Consider the following 22955-nt stretch of genomic DNA (forward strand, 5'->3'; position numbering starts at 1 on the left):
GCGAGCACACCTTTCTTTCAAAACAATAATAATTAAAAATAAATAAATAGGTTAAAAAAAATAAAAAAAGCGCTAAGGCGTTCAGAAATATTGGGGGGGGGGGGGGAGCACCCCTGTTTTATGAGCAACAAACGGGAAATATGTGAAGCTAAAAGATGCATGATTTTTTTACCGGCCAAAGTCTAAAAGCGCTGTGAATTCAATGGATTGGAGGGGTGGAAGGCAATAATTGAAAAAGTTTTTAGGTTTCAAAACTTTTTAGTTCAGATTATTTTAGCAATTAACTTTATTTTTGTGATACAGATGTCACAATTGTTAATTTCGCAGTTCTTTCACTTGATGTAAGGCAGTGACTCCTCGCTATTCAAAATTAGATATGCTACATTTACATTAATTCTTTATTACAGTGATTTGCTTCACTTGTGTTAGTACATTAGGGTAGTTCAAAAATACACTTAAACAGAGGGTTTCTCCTAGAAAACAGGACACCACTCAATGTTTTTAGACTCGTGGATAGTAAAATACTGGAAGAATTTTAACTTCCTATTCCAACTGAAAGAGGATGCTCGACCTCCTCCCCAAACTTCATAAGTATGGGGAGGGGGTTAAAAAAATACATTGAACTGAAAAAACAATGTTACATACTATAATCTACATGAGTTATATGCATATTCATTGCAATAAAATTAATCTTTACATTAAAAAAAAACAGCTGGGGAAATTAAATGTTTCTAAATTTGTGACTCTTTCTATTCTAGGGCTAATGTTAAATTGAGGGGTCATTGAGCAACCTCTTAAAATTTGAGTAAGAAGCTAAAACTTTTACAGCACAATACTATTAGTAAGTTTAAAAAACATAAGGGGTGTCTTGGACTCGAGCTGAGAGGAAAAAAAAAATTGAACCACCCTTAGTACATATTTTTGATTATTTCAGCTTGAGTAAATTAAATTTGGTAACCATTGTTTGTAAAGTTTGAAAATGAGGTAAGTTTTATCAAAATTTGAGATGTATAAATGTTGCAAAATGAAGGTGAAGATCGATAACCTGGAATTTTTCTCAAAACCACCTGGAAATGTCAGGGAATTTCATTCTTGAACTTCCATGGCAACCCTGTCATTTCTGTCTATTATGCCATCCTACCACTTAGACTTTTATAACTTTTTGTAGACCAACGTTTGCACGTACATCCGTCCGTGGATACAGCAGCTTCCCCTATGATACTAAGTATGCAGTTTCTGTCAAAAATCAGTGACAGTTAGTGGACAGTTGGGTGGGGGGTTGAGGGACTTTATATGACATTCCTTTACAGAATGTTTTTTTTTTTTTTTTCTTGGCAAACTAAGAGGGTGACGGTTTGTCAAGGGAGGAAGGGGGGGCTTTAATGAGATTCGACTGTATGTATGGAGTTTTCATTTCTGAAAGAGAAAGAAGACTAAGAATAAAATAATTAAGAGTTTGTTATAGTTCCTTAGGAATTTTATCAAGTTTCAATCTTTACTAACAAAGTTAAATTTGACTTCAGAAACATGTGAAGCTACGTACCTTTTGCAATTATGCAGTGCACTGATTTATTAAAGCTAACTAAAAACTTTTAGAAATTAATTTTTGACACAAATATGTGAAATATTTATTTGACAAATGCAGCAAAGCCATTTTAAATGCAGGAAACATTTTTGATTGTATCTCTTGGGAAACAGGAGAGCAGAAAAAAATAATGTAAATGGTGGTGATGGTTGAGGAATATACACATAATCCCTGCCAACTTGTACATTTTTTTTTTTTTTTTTTGGTTTAAATTCCAGAAAATGTTTGCAGTTACTATCAAAACAGCATAAGTTTTTTACTCACTGAGATTTTCCCAACTTTGGATTCATTGTTACTCATTCTCCTACACTTTCCTCCTCTCTGAGATTTTATAACTTTGCTGCTGTGCTCCCATTAATCAAATTTGTAAAATAAATTTTTTAAAGAAGAATCTCATAAACACACATAGACATTTGTAAAGAAGAGATGATGCTCCCCAAACTCATTGTAAACTGCAATGTATTTTAGCTCTTCACCATGTGTCTAGCCCCAGTAATGATAACTTATGATGTTAATACAAGAAGCCGAAAGGCTTAAATTCCGTAAGTTAATTATTTTAAATGCTAATACGAGCAGAGATAATACAACATGGCAGAAGAATAGCATCAGTGTCAATGTAACAAACAAATAGTGGGAACTTTCTATAAAACATATCAATGACTTATTGGTGCTTCAAAAACTAAAATAACATATTAACTAAACAATCTAAGAGGTAACCCTGGTCATAAGCGGAGGCATAGTTCGATAACTCCACAACACCAACCAGACCTAACTCCTAAACCCTAACTTCCTAAGAAAGAACGGTGGTAACAGTTTACTATTTATACTAAACTGCCTCATTTGCATGTGATTGAGCATCCAGAGATGCCAACCTAAAACTGCAACTTTTACATGCCCGAAAAGTTAAGATCTTATTTGAATACAGACGATTCATTACATTATGCTACATTAGGAATGAGAACAAGGTTGAATATCGTTTTTCGACGTCTATCAAATAAAACTCCTGTTTGCACCCCTGAAGTATGTATCAGGTTTTACACAGTGCTCTTTTGTAGTTTTGTTGTGTTATCCATAGAATTCATTTAGCTTTGTAGTAAATATCTAACTATATGTATGTTATTTTTTACAGCCTAAAGTTGTAACTGATTTAGATGAAGCAGAACTTGCGCGACAATTTGACAAACTAGAAATGGAAAATGCTGAAGTTTCTGGTGACAGTGATGTTGATGCTGAAGATTCAGATGAAGAGAAAAAAGATGATGCTGAATAATTTTGAACAATAGCTTTTTTTGTATTATTTTGTACATCAATTCATGGTCTAAAAAAAACTTATGAAATGTTATAACACGATATATTTATAGCATATCTATTTCAATCAATAACTGAAAAATGCTCTTGTGTAATTATGTTTTGTTGTATTTTTTGTTTTAAAAATATTTTTAGTTAAAAAATGAATTATTCAAAATTTAAAAATAATAAAAACGTATATAATATTCTGAGTTCATGTCCTGTTATAGCAGCTGTAAATAAAATTGTCATTTTTAACATTATATGTATGTTTTTCATTGTTGTTTAAATTATGTGAGTTATCTTTGAAATTTATTTAACTCTTTTCTATTTTTATCGTGCTGGCCCAGTAGGGATGGGTGCACATTTATTCTCTTGTCATAACTTCAACCTCAAGGCTGGTTCAGGTTCAATGATTTTAAGTCAATTTCTTTTTAGGCTTTTTTATGTTACAAGGTGTTGAAAATGTTTTCTGACACAAATAATTTGTACAAAAAGAGAAGCTGTTCAAGTGCTTTGTTAACTTATTCTCTGAAATCTGACTGAACAAAACACCAAAAATAATGTCAGTCATATTCTTCTCTGTGGATAACTTCTCAAGCTACACATTGTGATTGACCCTATTGCGATTATTTTTATTTATTAAGTCTACTATTCATTTTGGAGACGAACAAAAATTGAGGAAACAAAAAAAGTTTTTTTATCATTTTTCATTGTAAATAGCTGGGAATGAGCTATAAATTTCAGAAATAAGTTAAAAACCTATCTAGAGTTTATTTTTATATTTTTGTGAAAGTATCTCTTATACCCAAGGCTATTCCCAGCTATTTACAATGAAAAATGATCAAAAACCTTTTTTTGTTTCTTCAATTTGTTGTTCGTCCCCAAAATGAATAGTAGACTTAATTTTTGTTGAAAAAAGGCGACTCAAGTATACTTTTTATGTGAAAAAAATTACAGAGCAATTGGTCTTTTATTTCTCAAGAAATCCGTAAAAATGTGAATTTTCGAAAGTGTCCCAATATTTTTGGTCATATAGTGTACTTCATTATGATATTAACTTTAGTTACCTAGATACTTTTTTTCTACAATGAGTGCAAGGAAAAAATCCAAATGCAAGTACAAAGTGAAATTATGTTTTAATAGTAAAAAGTAGAAAGAATCTTATGGTATAGAAACATGTCTAGTTTATTCATTGAATACACTGGCAAATGGAGTTGTATGCTTTTACTGATAATTTAAAAATATCAGAACTTAAACAATATTTTTTTTCCCCAGTTCAACTTAAAAGAGAATATCAGTTAAGTTAATGGTTTTTGTTCTGCAAAAAAAATTGTTGTTTTCAGTTCATTTAGAAATGAATTATTTTATTTTGTGTAAATTCTTATTTGTACCCAAAATATAAATATCTCATGAATGAAAAATATAACTATCAACGTTTAGAAGATTTTATCATTTTTTAAATTTGTACACTGCGTGAATTGATTCAGTGAACCAGCATGTACGATAGAAGCAGTAAGCGTAGCAGCGACCATTGTCATTGTTAACCATTATCATAATTGCATTTGACAACTTAGATTCATGATTATGTTGCCTATGAGTGTTGGATACTTTAGCAGTCTAAAAACTGTTATTACATAGTTTGCGTTGATAATCTGAATACATAATTTGTGTCTTATATTGATTTATAAACTTTTTACTTAAATGCTATGACGAACTTAAGAGTACTTATATTAAAAGTCCTTACGAAACATTTTTTTCAGAACTTGCTTGTGAATATTTTCACTGTTTGTCAATGTAATATAATTTGACTCCAAGCAGATAATTCATAAAATTCAGCAGATATATTTAACTAAATTTTGTTTTGCAATTTTCATTCTATCTCTCTCTCTCTCTCTCTCTTTACCACTACCATTTTAAAATATTTTGTTGTTTACTATATTCTTCTTTAGTTGTGTTTTTATAACTTGAAATCCATATCAAGCTCTGTCACTCGGGTCCTAACTACAAGCAGGGGCAACCAAACTAAAAAGGAGAAAATGGGGAGGGAATTCTCAATGTGCCAAATCGAGTGATAAAATACAGTAGAGTACCAATTATCCGGGAAGCTCGGGACCATCGCGATCCCGGATAACTGAATTTCCCGGTTTTCTGGATCGTTAAAAAACGCCGGTTATAGACTGTTTATAAAAAGTAAATGACAATAATAATTAGATATTCACTTCAAAATAAAAAGAAAATTCTATATGTAAAGGCGTATTAACTTAGAAATATCAAAAGAAAAACATTTATCAATCTTAAAATTTATTCATAAGGCATACATTTTCTTAATTTTAAATTCAAAATTCACCAATAAAAATTATTTTTTAAACATTTCATTGAGTTTTAATTGGTGATAGTTGGGTTTACGCTCAAGAAACAATTGCTGAATTTTGCGCACCGCCATTACGTGAGATTCATCGATGAAAGACTTCTTTCTGCTCCATGCCTGCTATGAGTTCTTTCGTTAATTCAATGCAACGTTCGTTAGATATCATAGGAACGACATCTTCAGACTCACTCGTCTCGTCTTCGTCGCTATCTTGTTCCGTGTCATTCGGATGTAGCACCATCTGAATTATTTCGGAATCGGTCATTTCATTGATAATAGGAATATCCTTATCAACGTCAAAGCATTCTTCGATGTCCGTTTCTGAGAACAGATCCCGCTCTAGCCACTTCCGAGAGTATTCGCAAAGGTCATTTTGGAGCTCTTTCTCCTTTTTTCCCTTTAATCCATCACTTGTCACCTCGTTGGAGTCATCCTCAAAAAAAAGGGACGTCGGCATTAGATTATGCCAAGCATGAATTAAAGTGTCACGCGAGACATAATCCCATGCTTTCGCGGACAACCAGATCGCTTCCTTAACATTGAAAGTTTTCTGAAACTCCTGGACAGATTTCCCTTCATTTGCTGCATCGATAAGCTTCTTTAGAAATTCCACTTTGTAGCGGCACTTTAAACTTCGCAAAACCCCTTGATCGAGGGGCTGTATTAATGATGTGCAGTTGAAGGGAAGATATTCAACGTTAATGTTGTTTGCGTTAAGGAGAGCAGCAGGCGGGTGTGCGGTGCAGTTGTCTAGAAACAGCACAATTTTACAGTCATCAGCTAAGCCCACCGATTTGCAATGTGCACGGGCCCTAGGTACAAACTCCTTCAGGAACCATTCCGTGAATAATTCCTGCGTAACCCAGGCCTTCTTATTCGCTTTGTAAGTTACCGGCAAGACCTTAATGCCTTTTAATGCCCGTGGATTCTTGCTTTTCCCGATTACTGTAAGTTTCAGTTTACAGTTACCCGATGCATTTGCGCAAGCTAGCAACGTTAGTCTGTCCTTAGCGACCTTGAAACCGCCTGGGTGATTTTCTTTTGATGTAACGTATGTAGTTTGAGGAAGATATTTAAAATACAATTCTGTCTCGTCAGCATTAAATATTTGGTCCAAAGTCAAATTTTCAATTTGCACTAAATTCAACACTTTTTCCACGTAACTCTCCGCAGCTTCCATATCTGCTGAAGCTTTTTCTCCACAAAGTTTTGTCAATCGAATGCCGTGCCTCTGTTTGAAACGGGTGAACCATCCGACACTGTACTCACAGTTCTTCTCAATTTCTAGCTCATTATAGAAATTATTTGCTTGAGCCATGATAATTTGCCTTGTTAACAGAAATTTTTCAGATCTTCTTTGCTTAATCCACTCCATTAGAACTTTGTCTACATCAGCATTCTTTGCTTGATGTAATGTCTTGAGATCGTTCATAGCATCTTCGCGTTCACAACTTGAATAGAACTTGAGTAATTTCGTTTTTTGACTTTCTTTTCTTAGATCGTAAATGGTTGATGTCTCTATTTTATATTGTTCGCTGAGAGTTTTAACGGAATAGCCTTCATCCAATTTTTTTAGAACTTCAACCTTCGTTTTTATGCTCAAACTAACACGTTTTCTTTTTTTTACACTACAATCCGACATTTTCCCTCAAAATTGGAATAAATTTGTTCGCAATCCTCTCCAGTCGATTCAACAAGTGACCACGCTTTTTTTTCTTCAAGAGAACTAATTCTAGCTCAAGTAATAGTCAGGATACTCTCAAAAAATGGACTGCTCTAAAAAGGGTGAAGAGCATTGGACTATGAATAGAAATTTGATGACTCCCTTTCACTTTGGGTTGCTTCTGTAACCTCATCTATCCTATTTTCGTGAATGGAATCAACCCGTTCCTTGTGAAAGAACCTTTCTTTTAAAGCTGGTCAAGCAATAGATAATGCGATGGGACCACCAACCGCGTGTTTCGCGATTGTACAATGCATGGTATGAAAGGAATGGGGAAGGGGGCAATCATGCGCGTAAAGTGAAGAGCTGGGGCTATTCATTCTTTCGAGGAATTAAAAGGCACATGTATGTCCAGCCAGCAAGTCACCTGTTTCACAAAAATGGTTTCGGTTTAAACAGCACCTTGGCCCAAAAAATACGAACTTTTTTGAAAATTCACGAAAAATTCGTAATTTTGAAAATAACGGGAATATTGAGCAAAATTTTCCCGGTTTTCTGGTTCCCGGATAAGAGGTACTGTACTGTACGAACATGCACACATCATACATACACAGAGCTGCCAACTACTACAAAAAAATTGTAGTTTCTACGAACTACAGCTTTCAACTATGATGCTACGAAAGCGGGCCTCAAAATTATGACTTTCTGTTTTTTTAAATTTTAACCCCAAGCAATTAATTATAACCCCCAACGCAAAAAAAAAGAAAACATAATAATGTAAAAGCACTTGGAAATTCCACATTTCATTTTTTGAAAGAGGTTCATGCACTATTTTCTATAGCGATTTTTCAGTTGAACGTGGTGGTCGTGATGATTGCCGCAAGCATTTTACTTCAAAAAGACATGACCGGGTGAAAGGTACAGCTAATAATGAAGAGTCAATTTTTTAAATCAATATTTTATAGTCTTAAATTATTCTGTATAAAAAAAAAATTTCCATATTAATATTTTCTGTATCATATTTGAAGTTTGTTAAGTATCATTGTTTTTGTTCTTTATAATGTTAACAATTCATCACATTAGCGGCCTCACATTCAGCGGGTATCGCCCCCCCCCCCCTCCCCCAACGCCTTAAAATGCTGCTACGATTTTGGATTTTCAAAAGTTGGCAACTCTGTACATACATAACATCTAATTGCTGTCAGCCCCGCTTAATCAGGTAATGGATAAACAAATACCTCGCTTATACTAATAAAACCTCTCGGAACCGAATATTTCCCCCATAGACGCAATGTTAAAGATCCCCGCTTAATCAAATATTTCCCCCGGAAAATCAAATAATATTTATCAGTTTTCGCAAATATTTTTGTTAAAAAAATTTTTGAATAAATTAGAAATAGGTTTAGCAAGAACAATTGTTGACATAAAAATATAAAACAACATCTTTTGCCTTCAATGGGCTTGAAACAATTTCTATTTTTCATCAAAACATTTCCTCCATGCTATCTTTTTTTTTTTTTTTGCCATTAAAAAAAATAATAAACAGCGCAGTGTATAATTAAATTAAATAACACAAAGAAATATACACATTTCAGGCGATAATGTATTGAAAAATATTCAATGTAAAACACTATAGATGAGAAGGGAGAAAAAGACTTGGAAAAGTATTCCCAAAAGACCATAAAGCAAACAATCCACTATTACAGATTTTTTTTTTTTTTCAAAAAATACTCTACTGAAACAACGTGCTAAGACAAACATTTCATAAGTCATAACTCAAGTTGAAAGTTACATTTTTATAATTTTCATATGTACTATAATACATAAATAAATTAGTAAACCAATTTGCTATTTACTTAGCTTATTTAAATAACTTTTTATAAAAAAACACTTGTTATTTCATTTATACAGCTATTCATTTACAATTATTATACGTTTTGAGGCAAATGTTGTCAATTTAGAAAGGTAAAGAAAATGTCCCCGCTTTATCAAGTGCCCCGCTTAATTGAATAATATTTTTTGGAACCGACGGTATTTGATTAAGCGGGGCCAGGCCCGTGTTGGGCGCCTGAATTTTCAAATCAGGGGTGTATCCCTACAATAATTGGGAGGGGGGGTGACAAATAAAATTAAAAAGAAGAGAAGTTAAGAAATGAAGCATGTCGTTTTTTACTTCCTTTTACAAAAAAGGAAATATTGTATTCGCGAAAAAAATTTCATTCAAAAATCAACTCACCCCCGCATGAATATTTTTTTTTTTTTTTTCAACTTTGACCAGACGTGGATAAGTACCTAAGAACGTATAGACACGCGAAATATCCGTAATGACGATTTCCGAGTTAATTACAACGGATTTTCTCGTGACTTCTGTATGTACATATGTATGTCGCATAACTCAAGAACGGTAAGTCGTAGAAAGTTGAAATTTCTCCTAGCAGCTTCTAGTTGTGCACCTCCCCTTTTGATAGTTGCATTCGAGTGTTTCTAAAGGGGTCTTTTGCCCCTTTTTGGTGGCGGGGGGGGGGGGGTCATTGTTAATTTCGATGTAAACTCAAGTGGTGTTATAATTTGGCGGACACTTGGCGATATATCGCCTAGCTTTTGGTCTCCTTGTCGCCAACCTGGCAAATTTTTTTTTTTTTTTTCCTTTTTTTAAATCTGTTTCAATTTGGCCACTGTTGGTGATATTTAGAGTGTAAACTATTGAATTATTAAAAATGCCAGTAATGCGGAAATGACATTAAATTGGAGTAAAAGGAAGTCATGTGATGCAACTTAAACAGGTGGTCAACTTATAGAGGTTGAATTTTATGATAAGATCTAATTCTGTGCCTAAAAATAGCGGTCAACTTCAGGGGCGGACTGGCCATGTGGAAGATGTGGAAAATTCCACATGGGCCGCATCTAACTCGGGCCGTTTTCTTTTTTCAAAGTCAGTTTTATTTTGGAAAAAAAAAAAAAAAATTAGCTAGGCCGGCCATTCTCGTGTTTTTAGAGTCACAGTCAGTTGTCTTAAACCATTGAAAGAACTGCAGAGGATGATGATTTTCCTATTTCAGTGGTCACTCTTTTCTTGTCGAACTATTGCTGTGTCTTGTTACAAAGTGAGAACACAATGACTTCGTGGGGTAGTCCTTCGCCCAAAGTGAAGCCTTAAGGGCAGGTGGTGTCTCTTGCTATCTCTGTTGGGAATTGATGTTTCCTGGAATTTTGTTATAAGGAGCGGTATATTGGGGCTGGGGATGTTTTTTATGGCCATCTAAAGCTGTCTGGGAAACGCCTGCTAAGAAAGCTTTTTTTTTTTTCTCTCTCTCTTTTCCCTTCGTGTTTACTCTTAATTTTCCCGCCACTTTCTATATAATAGACGGAGCATGATTTTTTCACTCAATTAGATAATATCTCTCTTCGAAATTTCGTCTCAGAGAAAAATAACGAGTCATTTGTTATACAGCGTGGAATTACATCTGTTTTGAACCAACACACACAATGACAACAACTGTTTATATATTTACAGAACAGTTTAATATCTTTAATCATCATGCGTTTGCTAAAATTTTGCTGTTAATACAAACTACAATACTTTAAATAAAAGAATATGAATTTAAAATAACGATTACTTTAAATTAATTTGTTTTCGTTTATTAAAGTTCTAATCTAGAGTCCTTGAAAATAACTAGATTAGTCTTTGAAACTCCTAAGCAAAGTGTGCTTCATTTTATTTCTTACTAGCAGTACCCTCACAGCGATGCCTGTGCTAAAAATTTAAAGAAAATCCGTTGAATTAAAGAAAAACAAATTACATCAAAATTACATTTGCAGTAGCTTTCTAATGTAAAAAACTCCATAATTCATCGCCAAATTCACCAAGCGACTCTCTAATTAAAAAGAAAATCAATTAACATACGCACAATGAATTTAAAATGAATCAATAATAGTAAAATATTCATAAGCAACAAAGGCAACTTCCTCCAAAATGTTTAAAAAGAAAATAATTGAAAAAAATTTCGTGAAAATGGACATAATGTTATTCGCAACTCCAACGAACTATAGGGGGCACTGCAGTCACTGTCTAATGGCCGACTTAAAAACTAAAACAAACGCACATGGTAACGAAGAAAATGCTAAAAGTGTTGTGATTTTTGTTCGTACGTATGATTTTTTCGCTTTATTCTTTTTAAATTAATTTTCAAAGTCTTGTGGATATTCTGGCCCACGTAGAAAGAAATGAGAATTCAAGAAGCATTACTAAACGTCAAAGATTAATGCAAACTACGTAGTTCGTAGTTCTAAGCAGCTATTTCCACGATGTTGAATTCGATATTTATCAATTCTTGATGAAACTAAATAATAATTGTGGCCTGACAAGAACAACAATTAATGCTAGAAAATTCAATATGACATTACAAATTGTTATCGAAAGAAGATGATGCTTTTTTGCCTTGCTTGGCTAGCGCTTATTGTTTTCCATTTGTAGCTGAGTTATTTCTCTCGAATTCCCGAATCGGTTCATTTAAAAATTTTCTGTTTCGATTTTTCTAATTTCTGAGTTACGATTTAATTGGGCCATGTTATGGAAATCATCAACAAAATTCTCACAGATATATGGTGGTAGTTTTCTTTTCAGTTGTTTGACCATTATTTCCTTTCACTTATCGAATTCTGTAATCTTACTACCATTTTATTCCACTCATGATAAAAATTAAAAGTGGTTTAACTAAAAACGCGAAATCTCGCCAAGGCTACTTTGCTCGCACTATACTAAAACTATAACCCTAAACAAATTTGGCGAAACCTTTCAGCTGAGAATTAAAGGTATAAAGTAAATTCTTTCTCGGTTATTCATTTTGTTCTACGATAATATATTCAAGAAAATATTTTGCATTCTGTCCATTCCAACTAAATGCTGCTGTAAAATATGGTAAGTTTAATTAATTTAAGATTAAAAAAAAACCCATATTCTTACAAATTCATACAAAACAATAAAATTTTTTACCTTGTATAACGTTATCCAAGTTTGTTAATCCAGAATTTTCGCTTTCACCAATTATTAAGGAAATAATGAAAACTAACATTATTTTGAGAAGCTCGAGAATACTACTAAGGGACGAATTAATTTCTGTAGCTGAAAGCAAACTAAGACACATCGATTGCGTTAATAAATACTCAGAACAAACTGCCTGTGTTTACGTCAACAGACACACGTGGAACGCAACGTGGCAATGTTTTAGTTTCATTTGCAGTTTTGTAAATCACCGCAAGGTAGCGATAGCGTATTCGAGCGCTGGAGTTCCGAATAGTTGAAAATTGTCTGGAAAGTGGATCTAGTGTTATAGCAATTTCTCGAAAGAGAAGCCTTGAAAATTGGCTCAATTAGAATCGCTTATACCTCATGTTCTAATTATTTAAGAAAAATGGAACAAACATCATCTTGTTTGGGAAGGAAAACCCTTTCCAACGGTATATAATGTTTGGGTTATTTTTTACCCCCTAATTAGCCGAAATTTAGCTTAATTAGTTTATTAGAAAAAATAATTAGAAATTTTGAATTTCGGCTTCGAGGTGCAGACTCCCGGGGTACGTTCGAATTTTGTGCCAAGTTTCAGAGCCGTAGGTGCTATGGAGGCTTCTTGCCACTGGGTACAAACAAAGAAACAAAGAAACACCGTCACCATTGTTTCACACTCCTGTTTGTGAAAATTGCAACACCACGAAGGACTTACGCGAGTGAGCTGAAAATTGCAGGAAATGTAAAGTAGGACATGATATGCAAATAATTAGAATTGCAGACCGGTAGCGCATGCGTATGCTGAGTAGCGCCCTCTGAACGGCGGATCGAACAGAATATAAATACACGGTTATAGCAAGGCGTGTATGATTATCGGTGGTTATATGCTAGAGTACACGTTAACTGAATCTTTACTATGCATCTTCGGCGAAAGAAGGCGAAATTTGAGCAAATTTCGGAGTTTGAACGGGGCAGAATCGTCGGCCTTGTGAAGCTGGATTGTCTTATTGTGTAGTAGCCGCTCGCGTGCAGTGTAACAGCAGCACAATCATGCGTGTTTGGAAGCAGTGGACGGTCGAGGGTCGGACAGCTCGGAAATCCGGGAGTGGACCCCGAAATGTGACGTCAGCTCGTAATGACAGACACCTGGTGCGTATGTCGCTGACGGCAGCACAGCTTTTTCTAGACAATTGGCAGCACACTGGTCAACAGCCACAGGTGTTTCACTGTGTGCTTCATCAATTCGGAGACGTCTGCTGCAGTGTGGGCTGCGCGCAAGGATTCCTTTGTACAAGATTCCTCTCACGCAAATTCATCGCCGCCTGTGGGTACAATGTGCCAATGTGCATAGGAGCTAGCGTGTTGATTGGCAGTAGGTCGTCTTTTCTGACGAATCCCGCTTCAATTTGTGGCAACATGATGGCCGAATTCGTGTCAGACGCTATGCGAGTGAACAGCACATTTTGAAGTGCATTATCGAACGCCACAGTCGACGAACATCCGGAGTTATGGTCTGGGGTGCCATAGCATATCATGAACGATCACAATTGCTATGAACTGTTTGCAGTTTGAACAGTAACTGATACATAAACGAAGTTTTACAGCCCCAAGCTATTCCTTTCCTGCAAAGATTCCAAATGGCTGTATTCCAGCAGGATAATGCCCGTACACATGTCGCCAGGACTGTCAAATCCTACCTTGATTAGCAACAGGTACAGCTTATTCCTTGGCCTGCATATTCCCCGGATATGTCACCGATTGAATATGTGTGGGATTTCGTTGGGCGGCATCTCGCTCGTGATCCTCGTCCTGTTGCTTCGGTAGACAAACTTTGGTTGCGCATACAAACAATATGGAGTACTCTTCCGCAGGCAGATATTCAAACTTCGTTTCACTCCATGCCGAGTCGTGTAGCAGCTCTAATTGCGGTGCGTGGTGGCCACACAAAATACTAATTTCTATCTCTTTTTATTGTTTCTTTGGTTTGAAAATTTAATCGTTTATTTGTACTATTACCACTCAACTGTATTAAATTTCATTCAACTATGATGCTTCCTTCATGGTGTTGCAATTTTCACAAACAGTATATTGATCAAACAGTAAAATTAGGTAATATGTTACTCTTACGTTTCCCATTTTCGAAATCTGTACACTATTTCTTTTAAAGCTTTTTTTACTATTGATCATTTTATATTTAATTCAGTGTTGTATTTGTTGTGAATTGGAGGGTTAATCAAAAATTAATCGTACCGAAAGCCAATGTGACCAAGTAACAATGCATTATATTTTCTCCTTCCTCAGTCTTTTTGTCTGTCAACTGCTGTCATTGATTTATCGATACAAAAAAGTTCAATTATCTTAATTTGAAAAAGAAACTCAAAATAAAAGTCTTGTTCGCCTATTTTTTTCCTGATTTCTTTTGTTCCAATCACTCCTTATAGGATTCTAAATGCAGAATTTTATACCTGTTTTTCAAAATTTTCTAATTAAACCCACGGACCCCCGAAAATTGGGGATATTCCATACCCTACTTACAAGGAGACCCTTATATTTTTTCTTGATATCATTCTCCGTTTTAAGCTCAATGCGAAAACGGACAGCAGCCAACACATTCAAGACATGTAGTCTTCGAAAAAATTTGTTCTATTCTTTTTTATTTATTTATTTATTTTTTTAATGAAAGAATCACTAGAAAACTTTGGGGGTTGGGAAAAATACAGCAAAAATTTTTTGGGTAGGGCCGGTAAGAATATTTTTCCACATAAAATTTCTAGGGCCAGTCCGCCACTGGTCAACTTAAACAGATAGTCAACTTAAGAGGTTTTATTGTATCAGGATGACATCTCTTTTTACCACTTTCAGTAACAGTGAAAAGGGGGGGGGGATTCGGGGATCTCCCTCGGAATATTTTCGGAATTTAAGTTCAAAAAACGAAATTGTGAGCCATCTTTGATGACGCTAGAAGAAGGCATTGGCCTCAGAGCTCTCCCCCACAAATGTTTCAATATTGGAGCTCTAGAAACACAATTTTAGACATTTTTTTCCAATGATTTTAGAGAAATGAGAGTTTCTGAAACCTTTCACAAAAATGTTTCAATGTTGAGGTCTAAAAACGGGATTTTTAGAAGCCATGACGTTGAGTAAGAGATGGGGTTCAGGTATGCTCCCCCCATAACTTTTCAAAACAGAATTTTCAAAAACGTAGCTTTATTAGACGATCTTCGATGATGTTAGGGAATAGGGGATTTTGAATTGAAGAGCTCTTCGGAATTTTTTTGAAATTGAAGTCATAAAAACGCAACCGCCAGCCATCTTTCGACGTTACGGGAACCCCGGAAAACTTACATAATTTAAGTTCCAAAAACGCAATCTTTGGAGGTTTGGGGCATTCCCCCAGAATTTTTCGAAATTAAAATTTTAAACATGTGGAAGTTAACCGTTTTCAGTAGTTTCATGAGAAATAATTGAATTTGAGAACTCCTCCTCGGTGACTTTTTGTTATTGAAGTTCTCAAAACGCAATTTTGAACGATCTTCGTGTTTCGATAAAGGGTATTTGGTTCGCTCTAAATCCTTAAAATTGCAATTGTAGGTCATTTTGATGGCGTTAGACGAAGGTTTGGGGTTCAGCACCGCCAGAAATGTTTGATATTCAGGTTCAAAAAAACGCAATTTTAGGAAAAAAAAAAAAAATGGTGATGTTAGTGAGGAGAGGAGAGATCTTGTGATCTTTCCTCCCCTGGAAGTTTTTCGATATTGGAGTTTTAAAAACGCAATTTTAGACATTTAGGTAATGTAGGGGAAGATATGGGATTCAATTCATCTTTTTTATTCGGCCGTATTTCGAACAGAAGCTCCAGAACGCAAAATTTTGGACTATCTTCGGTGGCATGGACTAAAGGTCTCGGGGGCTCACATCCTCGAAAAATTTTAGAAATTCAGGGCGTGAAAATGCCATTGCAGACAATGTTTTGAGATATTATGGAATGAGAGGTTTCTAGATAAATTTCTGTTTCAGGTCTGACCATACGAATTCGAACTTTAAGGGTGAGAGGAGGGCAAGGGACACTTGTCTCTGTTGGAATTTTTAGGAAGAGAGAAGCATTACATATTATAACTAGAGGAACCGACAGAAGTTGTTCTGTACAAACTTTGTGAATTGAAAAGTTGAAAAATTTCAATAAACTATCAAGTGTTTGAACATTTTTGTTGAAAAAAATCAGTAAAAAGAAAATGTTTTAAGTTGCTTGGTTTCAGAATGCGTATATTTATTACAACTTGATTTATCTAGTGCCCACTGAGCAGTTGTTTTATTAACTACTAGCCGCCTGCGGCGACCAGCTGGTTCGCCTTCTTACGCCATTCACCTTTCTATGCAATCAGCCACCTACGGCGACTGTTTGGCTAACTTGCCATTTACCTTTTTACTTCAAGTTCGCCGCCTTCGGCGGCTGTTTAAACAAATTTGGCTGCAGTATTAATCAATCCATCTCTATCTTTTTTTTGTGCCATTCACATTTTTACGCCAAGATTGCCGCCTTCGGCGGCTATCTACCTTTACGATCAATCTCTAAATTTTCTTTTACATCTCTATTTATTTTAACCTTCCCGCCCATTTCCTAATAAAAACAAAGGTCACTCAAAAAACCGCTTTTTTTATTTAAGTAGAACAAAAAAAAAGTTATCTCCAAAGCTCCCCGTAGTGTGTAAAAAGTAACAAAGTAAAGTAAGTAACAAAGAAAAAAAAATCTCGCTGTTTTTATTGAATTAAATGCGCACAACTATGAAATGTAACCTAATATCGAAACAGCAAAACGTCCAGCTTGGGGGGAGGGGAGATGGAAAATGAAATAAATGCATTCCCTAAATTAAACAAAAAAAAAGGAAAGAAAAAAAGCAAGCGCTGCCGGAAAAACACGTAGTCATCACGTCATAAAATGTAGAAATAAGTTATATAGTAAAAAAAAAAAAGATTAACATTTTTTGCGATTAAGATTCCGTCGTAAATATCGAATCGAAATCCAAGTAGTGACGTCAGAGGCATAGAAGATTGAAGAATGCTTTTTTCGACCGATGCGTAGAAAGATATGATGTGTTCAGCATTAAAAAAATTGTAAAAAAAAAACTATTGCGTATTTTTAAGAAATTTTTTCTTCTGAAGAGGGCGAAATGTTTTTACTATTACCAACTTAAATTTTAGAAATGAGGCTTCGATACTTCTCGCAGGATGATATTAGAAAAATGTAAAACCCAGGAAAAAATGCAAATTGAAGGTTTTTTCAAAAATTCATAAAAAATACAAAAATTGCTCTATCTTTAAAATTTTTTCAGTCATCATATTTAAAATTAAATTTCCAACACTATAGTACAAAAATACTTGTGTGGTGCGATTGGTTCGGGGTCTGTGAGGTAAAAAGTACTAAAAAGTGCAAAAAAACACATAAAACATTAAATAACTTTTTTTCTAATTAAAATATCAAAAATCGAAGCCCGAGGTGCACTTCCTCGGCAGAAACTGTACCTGTATACCAAATTTCATCTTTCTAGGCCTTACGGTTTTCCTGGAAAGCGCGCCACACACACACACACAAACATCTTATTTTATTATATGTATAGATTTTTTCTCCCGTACTTGATGGTTTAAGCCATACTCAAAGGATAAAAATCGTCCTCGGATATTAAAGGTAAAAACTAACTACCCATCTAAAACAAACGGCAAATCCCACTGCAACGTCCCCCATATGAAAAAGGATAAAACAATCGAAAGGATATCATTAAAAAAAAATGATAAAGGTAAAAACAGTTCCCTGAATAAGCGAAAACCAATCACTCCCCCCCCCCTCTCCCGATGTAAAAAAAAAAGAAAAAACATTATTCAACTAATATGACTAAATACTCTTTAAAAACTAAAAACAATTCTTTGTAATTTAAAATATTTCGCGAAATAAACAAAAAAAATACAATAAATTACATTAAAAGTAGCTTTAAAATGCAAAAAAATAATTCCGCAACTCTATTGTTTATGGCCAAAGTCGCCAAGCCACCACGTTACTGTAATCCAGCCGATCAGTGAGCGAAGCGAACTCCGACCGATTAGCGGGGGATATTTCGATAATTGGGAATCTGGCGCTGTTGCCTAATTTTTGGCATAAATAATTTTATTTTGGTAACCCTGCTCAGTGGCGTACTGGGTTCAATATGTGTACTGAGAAATACACTTGACCGGCGCCTTGTTCTATTTCCGTAATCCCATCCCCCCCCCCCAATCCACTAAGCTAACTAATAAATTAAACTTGACGAACTTCCTATCAGAGGAGTATAAAATCTTCAGCGCCCTGGGGAAAATGTAGCTTTTGTTCCCCCCCCCCCCTCCCTCGCCTCCCATTTGACGAAATGAGAGAAAGTTTTTCTTTTTAATCCTCCTTCGGTGATGTTAGAAAAAGGGATGTTCTGAGTCGGGGGGGAGGAAATATGCTCAACCAGAAGTTTTTCGAAATTGAAGTCCAAAACACGATTGTAGGAAAATCTGAGACAACGTTAAGGAACGGGGAAAGAATGCGGTTTGGGACTCTTCTTAGAAAATTTTCGAAATAAGTCTCAAATATGCAATACAGTATGCCATTTTAGATGAAGTTAGATAGGTTAGGGTTCGGAAATTTTTCCCCAGAAGTTTTTCGATATTACAGTCCGAAAAACGAAAACTCAGATGGTTTTTTAGCAATTTTGGAGCAATGCTGAGGTCAGAGGTTCTCCTCCAGAATGTTTTTTAAAAAAATTAGGTTCTGAAAACTAAATTAATGAAGTGGGAGATGAGTTGTTCAGAACTTTTCCTCCGGAAATTTTTTGAAATTAAAACCCTAAACGTGTAGCTGTAGACCAACTGTGATGATTTCAGGGATGAAGATTGTGCATTCTCCTCTGATAATGTTTAGAAATTCAAGTACTAAAAAATAAAAAAAGATTATTTTTTAATAATGTTTGGCAGAGATAAGAGTCTGGGGCGGAAATTATTCAAAATTGAAATTCTAATTACACCTTTGTCTGCCATCGTTGATGACGTCAGGTGAAAGCATTGGTTTCGGGGATTTTGCCTGGGAAATTTTCAAAATGGAAGTCTTGAATCGGAAATTTTAGACGATCTTTAATAGGGGGTGGGGGGGGGGGGGGAACATTGCGTTTGAAGGGTTCTCTTGTTTTCCAAGAAAGTTCTTTGAAATTGAAGTATCAAAACGTAATTTGAGACTTAGGCTATCTTTGATAACCTGTAAGGAAGAAATGGAGATCGGATACTCATCCCCGGCAATATTTCGAAATCGAAGTTCTAGCTTCTAAAAATTAAACTTTAGACCAGGTTTTATAACTTTGTGACAGGATTCTCGTGGACGGGGGAAGAGGAAGCTTTCCCACAAAATTTTTAAAATTGATGACTTGGAAACGTTTTTTATACGTTTATAAATGTGGGACTGTTGATACAGTCAGGAGCGCCCCCAGGTCTCCCGCGAAGTCAAAAAAGTAGGGTAAGTACAGGGGTGGATACAAAGAAAGTTTTTTCAGGGGGCAACGGTAAAGTAAAAATCCTCCCTCCCCCCTCCGCTCATAAAATTTTAAGCTTCGTAAGTGTTCCATTTGTGCCTCCCCCCCCCCCTAAAATGCGCTACTGCAGGTGTATGAAAATGGCGGCCCTTTAATTGTTTCAAACGCATCTATACTAATAATATATAGCTGAAAAGTTTGTTTGTTTGAACGCGCTAATCTCAGGAACTACTGGTTCAAATTGAAAAATTATTTTTGTGTTGAATACTCCATTTATTGATTAAGGCTATAGGCTTTTTTTTAATCAGATTAACCGAAATATTTGTAATTGCAAATTAAATGTTTAATTGTTTAGTTCTATGAATTCCTAATAGATGGCGGAGTAAGTTAACTCATCGAGTTGGCGCTGGCCGAAAGTGTCGATAGCTGCCAGGAATCATGCCGCACGGCTCAGATGCTACGCTATTGTGGGTCTGTAGTGGTCAACAAACTGATTTTGAAATGCGTTTTTTTTTTTTTTTTTTTTTTTCATGTTCAGGTACACAATTTGATTTTGTAGGCTTTTTCTATTATGTTTTGTTTTCCTTATTTCTTCAACGTTTGTTTTTGTTCTTATAGTTGAAGATAGTTACTGATGTAAGTAAATAATTTGATTTGTCGTATTATTCAATTGTGATTGTTCTTTACAGAGTTTTTATTAAGTATTGTTTGTTTGGCGAAACATTTTAAATTGCAGAAAAAAATCGTTAAAGGGACAGGGCTACGGTAGCGTGGTTACTTAGTGCGTTAAGCGATGAACTATACAGTTGGAGGATTATTTTGAATTGTATAGTTACTGTTATTCTTTAATGTGTTTTAGCGAATAGTTTTAAATTCCAAAGAGACTTGAACAGGTTTTTTGAAAAGGTGTGTAAGCATTTTAGTTGAAGAAAAATAATCATTTCACATCAGAAGGGGGGGGGGGGGCGTGGAATTTTTTTTTTTTTTTTTTCTCTTCCTCTACGGACTTTCTTTACATTCCTATTACGGGTATCGCCGTGCGGGTACCGTTAGTTTTAAATAAAGAGAAAGAGAATGTTTTCATCTTCTAGTTTAAGAGTATGGTCATTACTAGATCTAAATATTGACAATATGAACCTAATCATGAGAATAATATTCAATCAAAAATAAGTGTGGGGTGCGAGGGCTTCTCCTCCGGAACTTTTTTGTTTCTTTCGTTTTCAGAATGCATTTGAACGCTCTTTGGTAATGTTAGGAGCAGGAAAGGAAAGGGAGCGCTCTCTTGTCTATTTTCCGGAATTGAAACTTTAAAATTAATTTGTTATCTACAATTATGATAATGAAAGGGGGGTCCGGGGTTCCCCCCTTGAACTTTGTAGAAATTTTAGCTCTTTAAACGCAGTTTTAGACGATCTTTGGTTGTACTATGGAAAGGAGATCGAGGCTCATCCCGAAAAATGTTGTAATTTGTGATTTTAAAAGTGCATTCTAGATTGTCAAAGGTAATCTTAGGGGCTGAAGAGGTTCGTTGATGCTCCGCGACCATATTTTAAAATTGAAACTTTAAAAACGCAATTGTAGATAATATCCAATTTTTCTTAGAAAGAGGGTGTGTTGGGCTGTGCTCTCCCCCAAAAATTGTAGCTGTAAAAAAACGCATTTAGGCTATCTGCAGTGATGTTAGGGAAGGAGAGCTACTAATCGCCGCGCAACTGTATACTTCAGAATATCATGAAACATATTTTAACATTTTAATTTTTTTGGGGGGAGGGGGAAGGCGGCGAAATGCAAACAAGCTTGGGAAAAAAGATTGTTTCGAGAAAAATTTTTCCCTTCGCCTTTCTTTTCGCCCCCCCCCCCCCTTGTGCTCGGCGCCCTACGCGGTCGAATACCAGACATCCTTCTAGATAGAGTAAAATAAAGTCTCCAAAAACCGTCTGTTTGTTTAAACGCGCTAAACTCGAAAACTACCCGGCCGATTTCGCTGAAATTTTCGCAGCATCTTTCTTTTAACCCCGGAAAGGATTACAGACAGGTTTGGAAAAAAAATTTGACGAGTAGTTTCTTTTTAAATTCCAATATAGACCGTATTTTCACATAAAATCCCGAATATGGGAGTGAAAAATTACATGCACATATATTAATATTATATATCGTTGGAAAGGGTAGAATGTTCCGCGTTCTACGCAATTTGTTTCAATGCTCTAACTTAATTACAGCGGGAGTTATTAAGTTAGAGCAAAAAAACACAGTTAAAAAAAACTGTGGGACAGTTCCTTCACTTTTTATTGACACCATTGGAAAAAAGCGATATTTTTTGCTCCAGATCCATCTCGACCTATGGTCGAAAAACTAAGCTTCTATCTCGAAAGGAAAAAAAAAAAAGTTACAAGCCTTTTTAAATCAAGTTCAAAAAATCTCTTTCCCGCATTCAAACTGTTAAACATTTTCATTCGCATTTCAATTCCTTAAACTTATTTTATTTTGTGTTTCCATGGTTACGCTTTTAAAATCCATCTTTCTCGATTTAATTTCTTTAATATCTGTCATCATTGTTTGGGAGAGAAATTTTGCATGATGTTTTCTTTTAATTTATTTATTTAAACATGATTGTTGAATATACGCAGGGCTCATAGTCCTCCTATATCTCCTATATTTCCTATATTTTCAAATTTGTCAAATATTCTCCTATATTTCCTATATTTTCTCACTAACTCCTATATTTTCTTCATCCAATCTTAAATTCTACCCAAAAATGAAAAAACTCTTAATCAATTTTTCTTCTTCTTTCTCCCCTGCACTGTGCATTCTTACATCTTTAATGTTGGCATTTGTACAAAACTTCTGTTTGATTATTTTTATGAATTATACAAAATAGGTGGTTTTACCAAGGAAGTTAAATTTACTTTCAGCTTTAAACTTGTTTTCAATTAATTCCTTTTCTTACTATCTCAGTGAAAAAAGTGTCATTTTATAGAATTTTGTCTGCTTTTTTCAAATTTGTACTTATTTTCTATGTAGATTTTCCGAAGATTTCAGAATTCCTTCTTCTCAGAAATTTTTTTTTTTACTCATTTTTTTCTATCGATTACGTTACGGTTACAAAGTGGAAAGGATAATAGATGGATCTATGCTCTACTTAGGCTCTCTAACACCCCCCTTTCGTTTGGCAGATTAGGTAAAATTCACCCTTTATTCATTTGTGCGCATATAAATACACACATTAACTGTAAGTTATGGATAATGCCACTACAGTGAGCGCCAGGTAATTGAATCAGTCACTTTAATCAATCAATTCCTCAAAAGTGAAATGAAATCCAGTTTTAACATTAAAAAATTGCAGAGTATTTGAATCAAACTTGCCGCTTAAATGAATCAAGCCTATAAGGCTGACCATTTCCCAAAAACGTGATGCATTAGCTCAGTCTTTTTACTTTCTTCTAGTGTATATCTAATATATAGAAGAAAGTATTGGATTCGTGCAAATTTTCGAATTTCGAATTTTGACGGAT

General features: G+C 35.0%; 1 protein-coding gene across 2 annotated transcripts in view; it reads left to right on the forward strand.

The window, feature by feature from the left end:
* Positions 1-2870, forward strand: part of LOC129225275 (eukaryotic translation initiation factor 2 subunit 1-like) — a 115454-nt gene extending 112584 nt beyond the window's left edge. For both annotated transcript variants that reach the window (XM_054859861.1, XM_054859859.1), the window contains exon 8: positions 2715-2870. In XM_054859861.1, the coding sequence (XP_054715836.1) occupies positions 2715-2855 (141 nt within the window). In that variant the 3' untranslated portion in view covers positions 2856-2870. The remainder of the gene's footprint in view (positions 1-2714) is intronic.
* The last annotated feature ends 20085 nt before the right edge of the window (positions 2871-22955 follow it).

The sequence above is a fragment of the Uloborus diversus genome, chromosome 6, assembly GCF_026930045.1.
Source record: "Uloborus diversus isolate 005 chromosome 6, Udiv.v.3.1, whole genome shotgun sequence".
NCBI lineage: Eukaryota > Metazoa > Arthropoda > Arachnida > Araneae > Uloboridae > Uloborus > Uloborus diversus.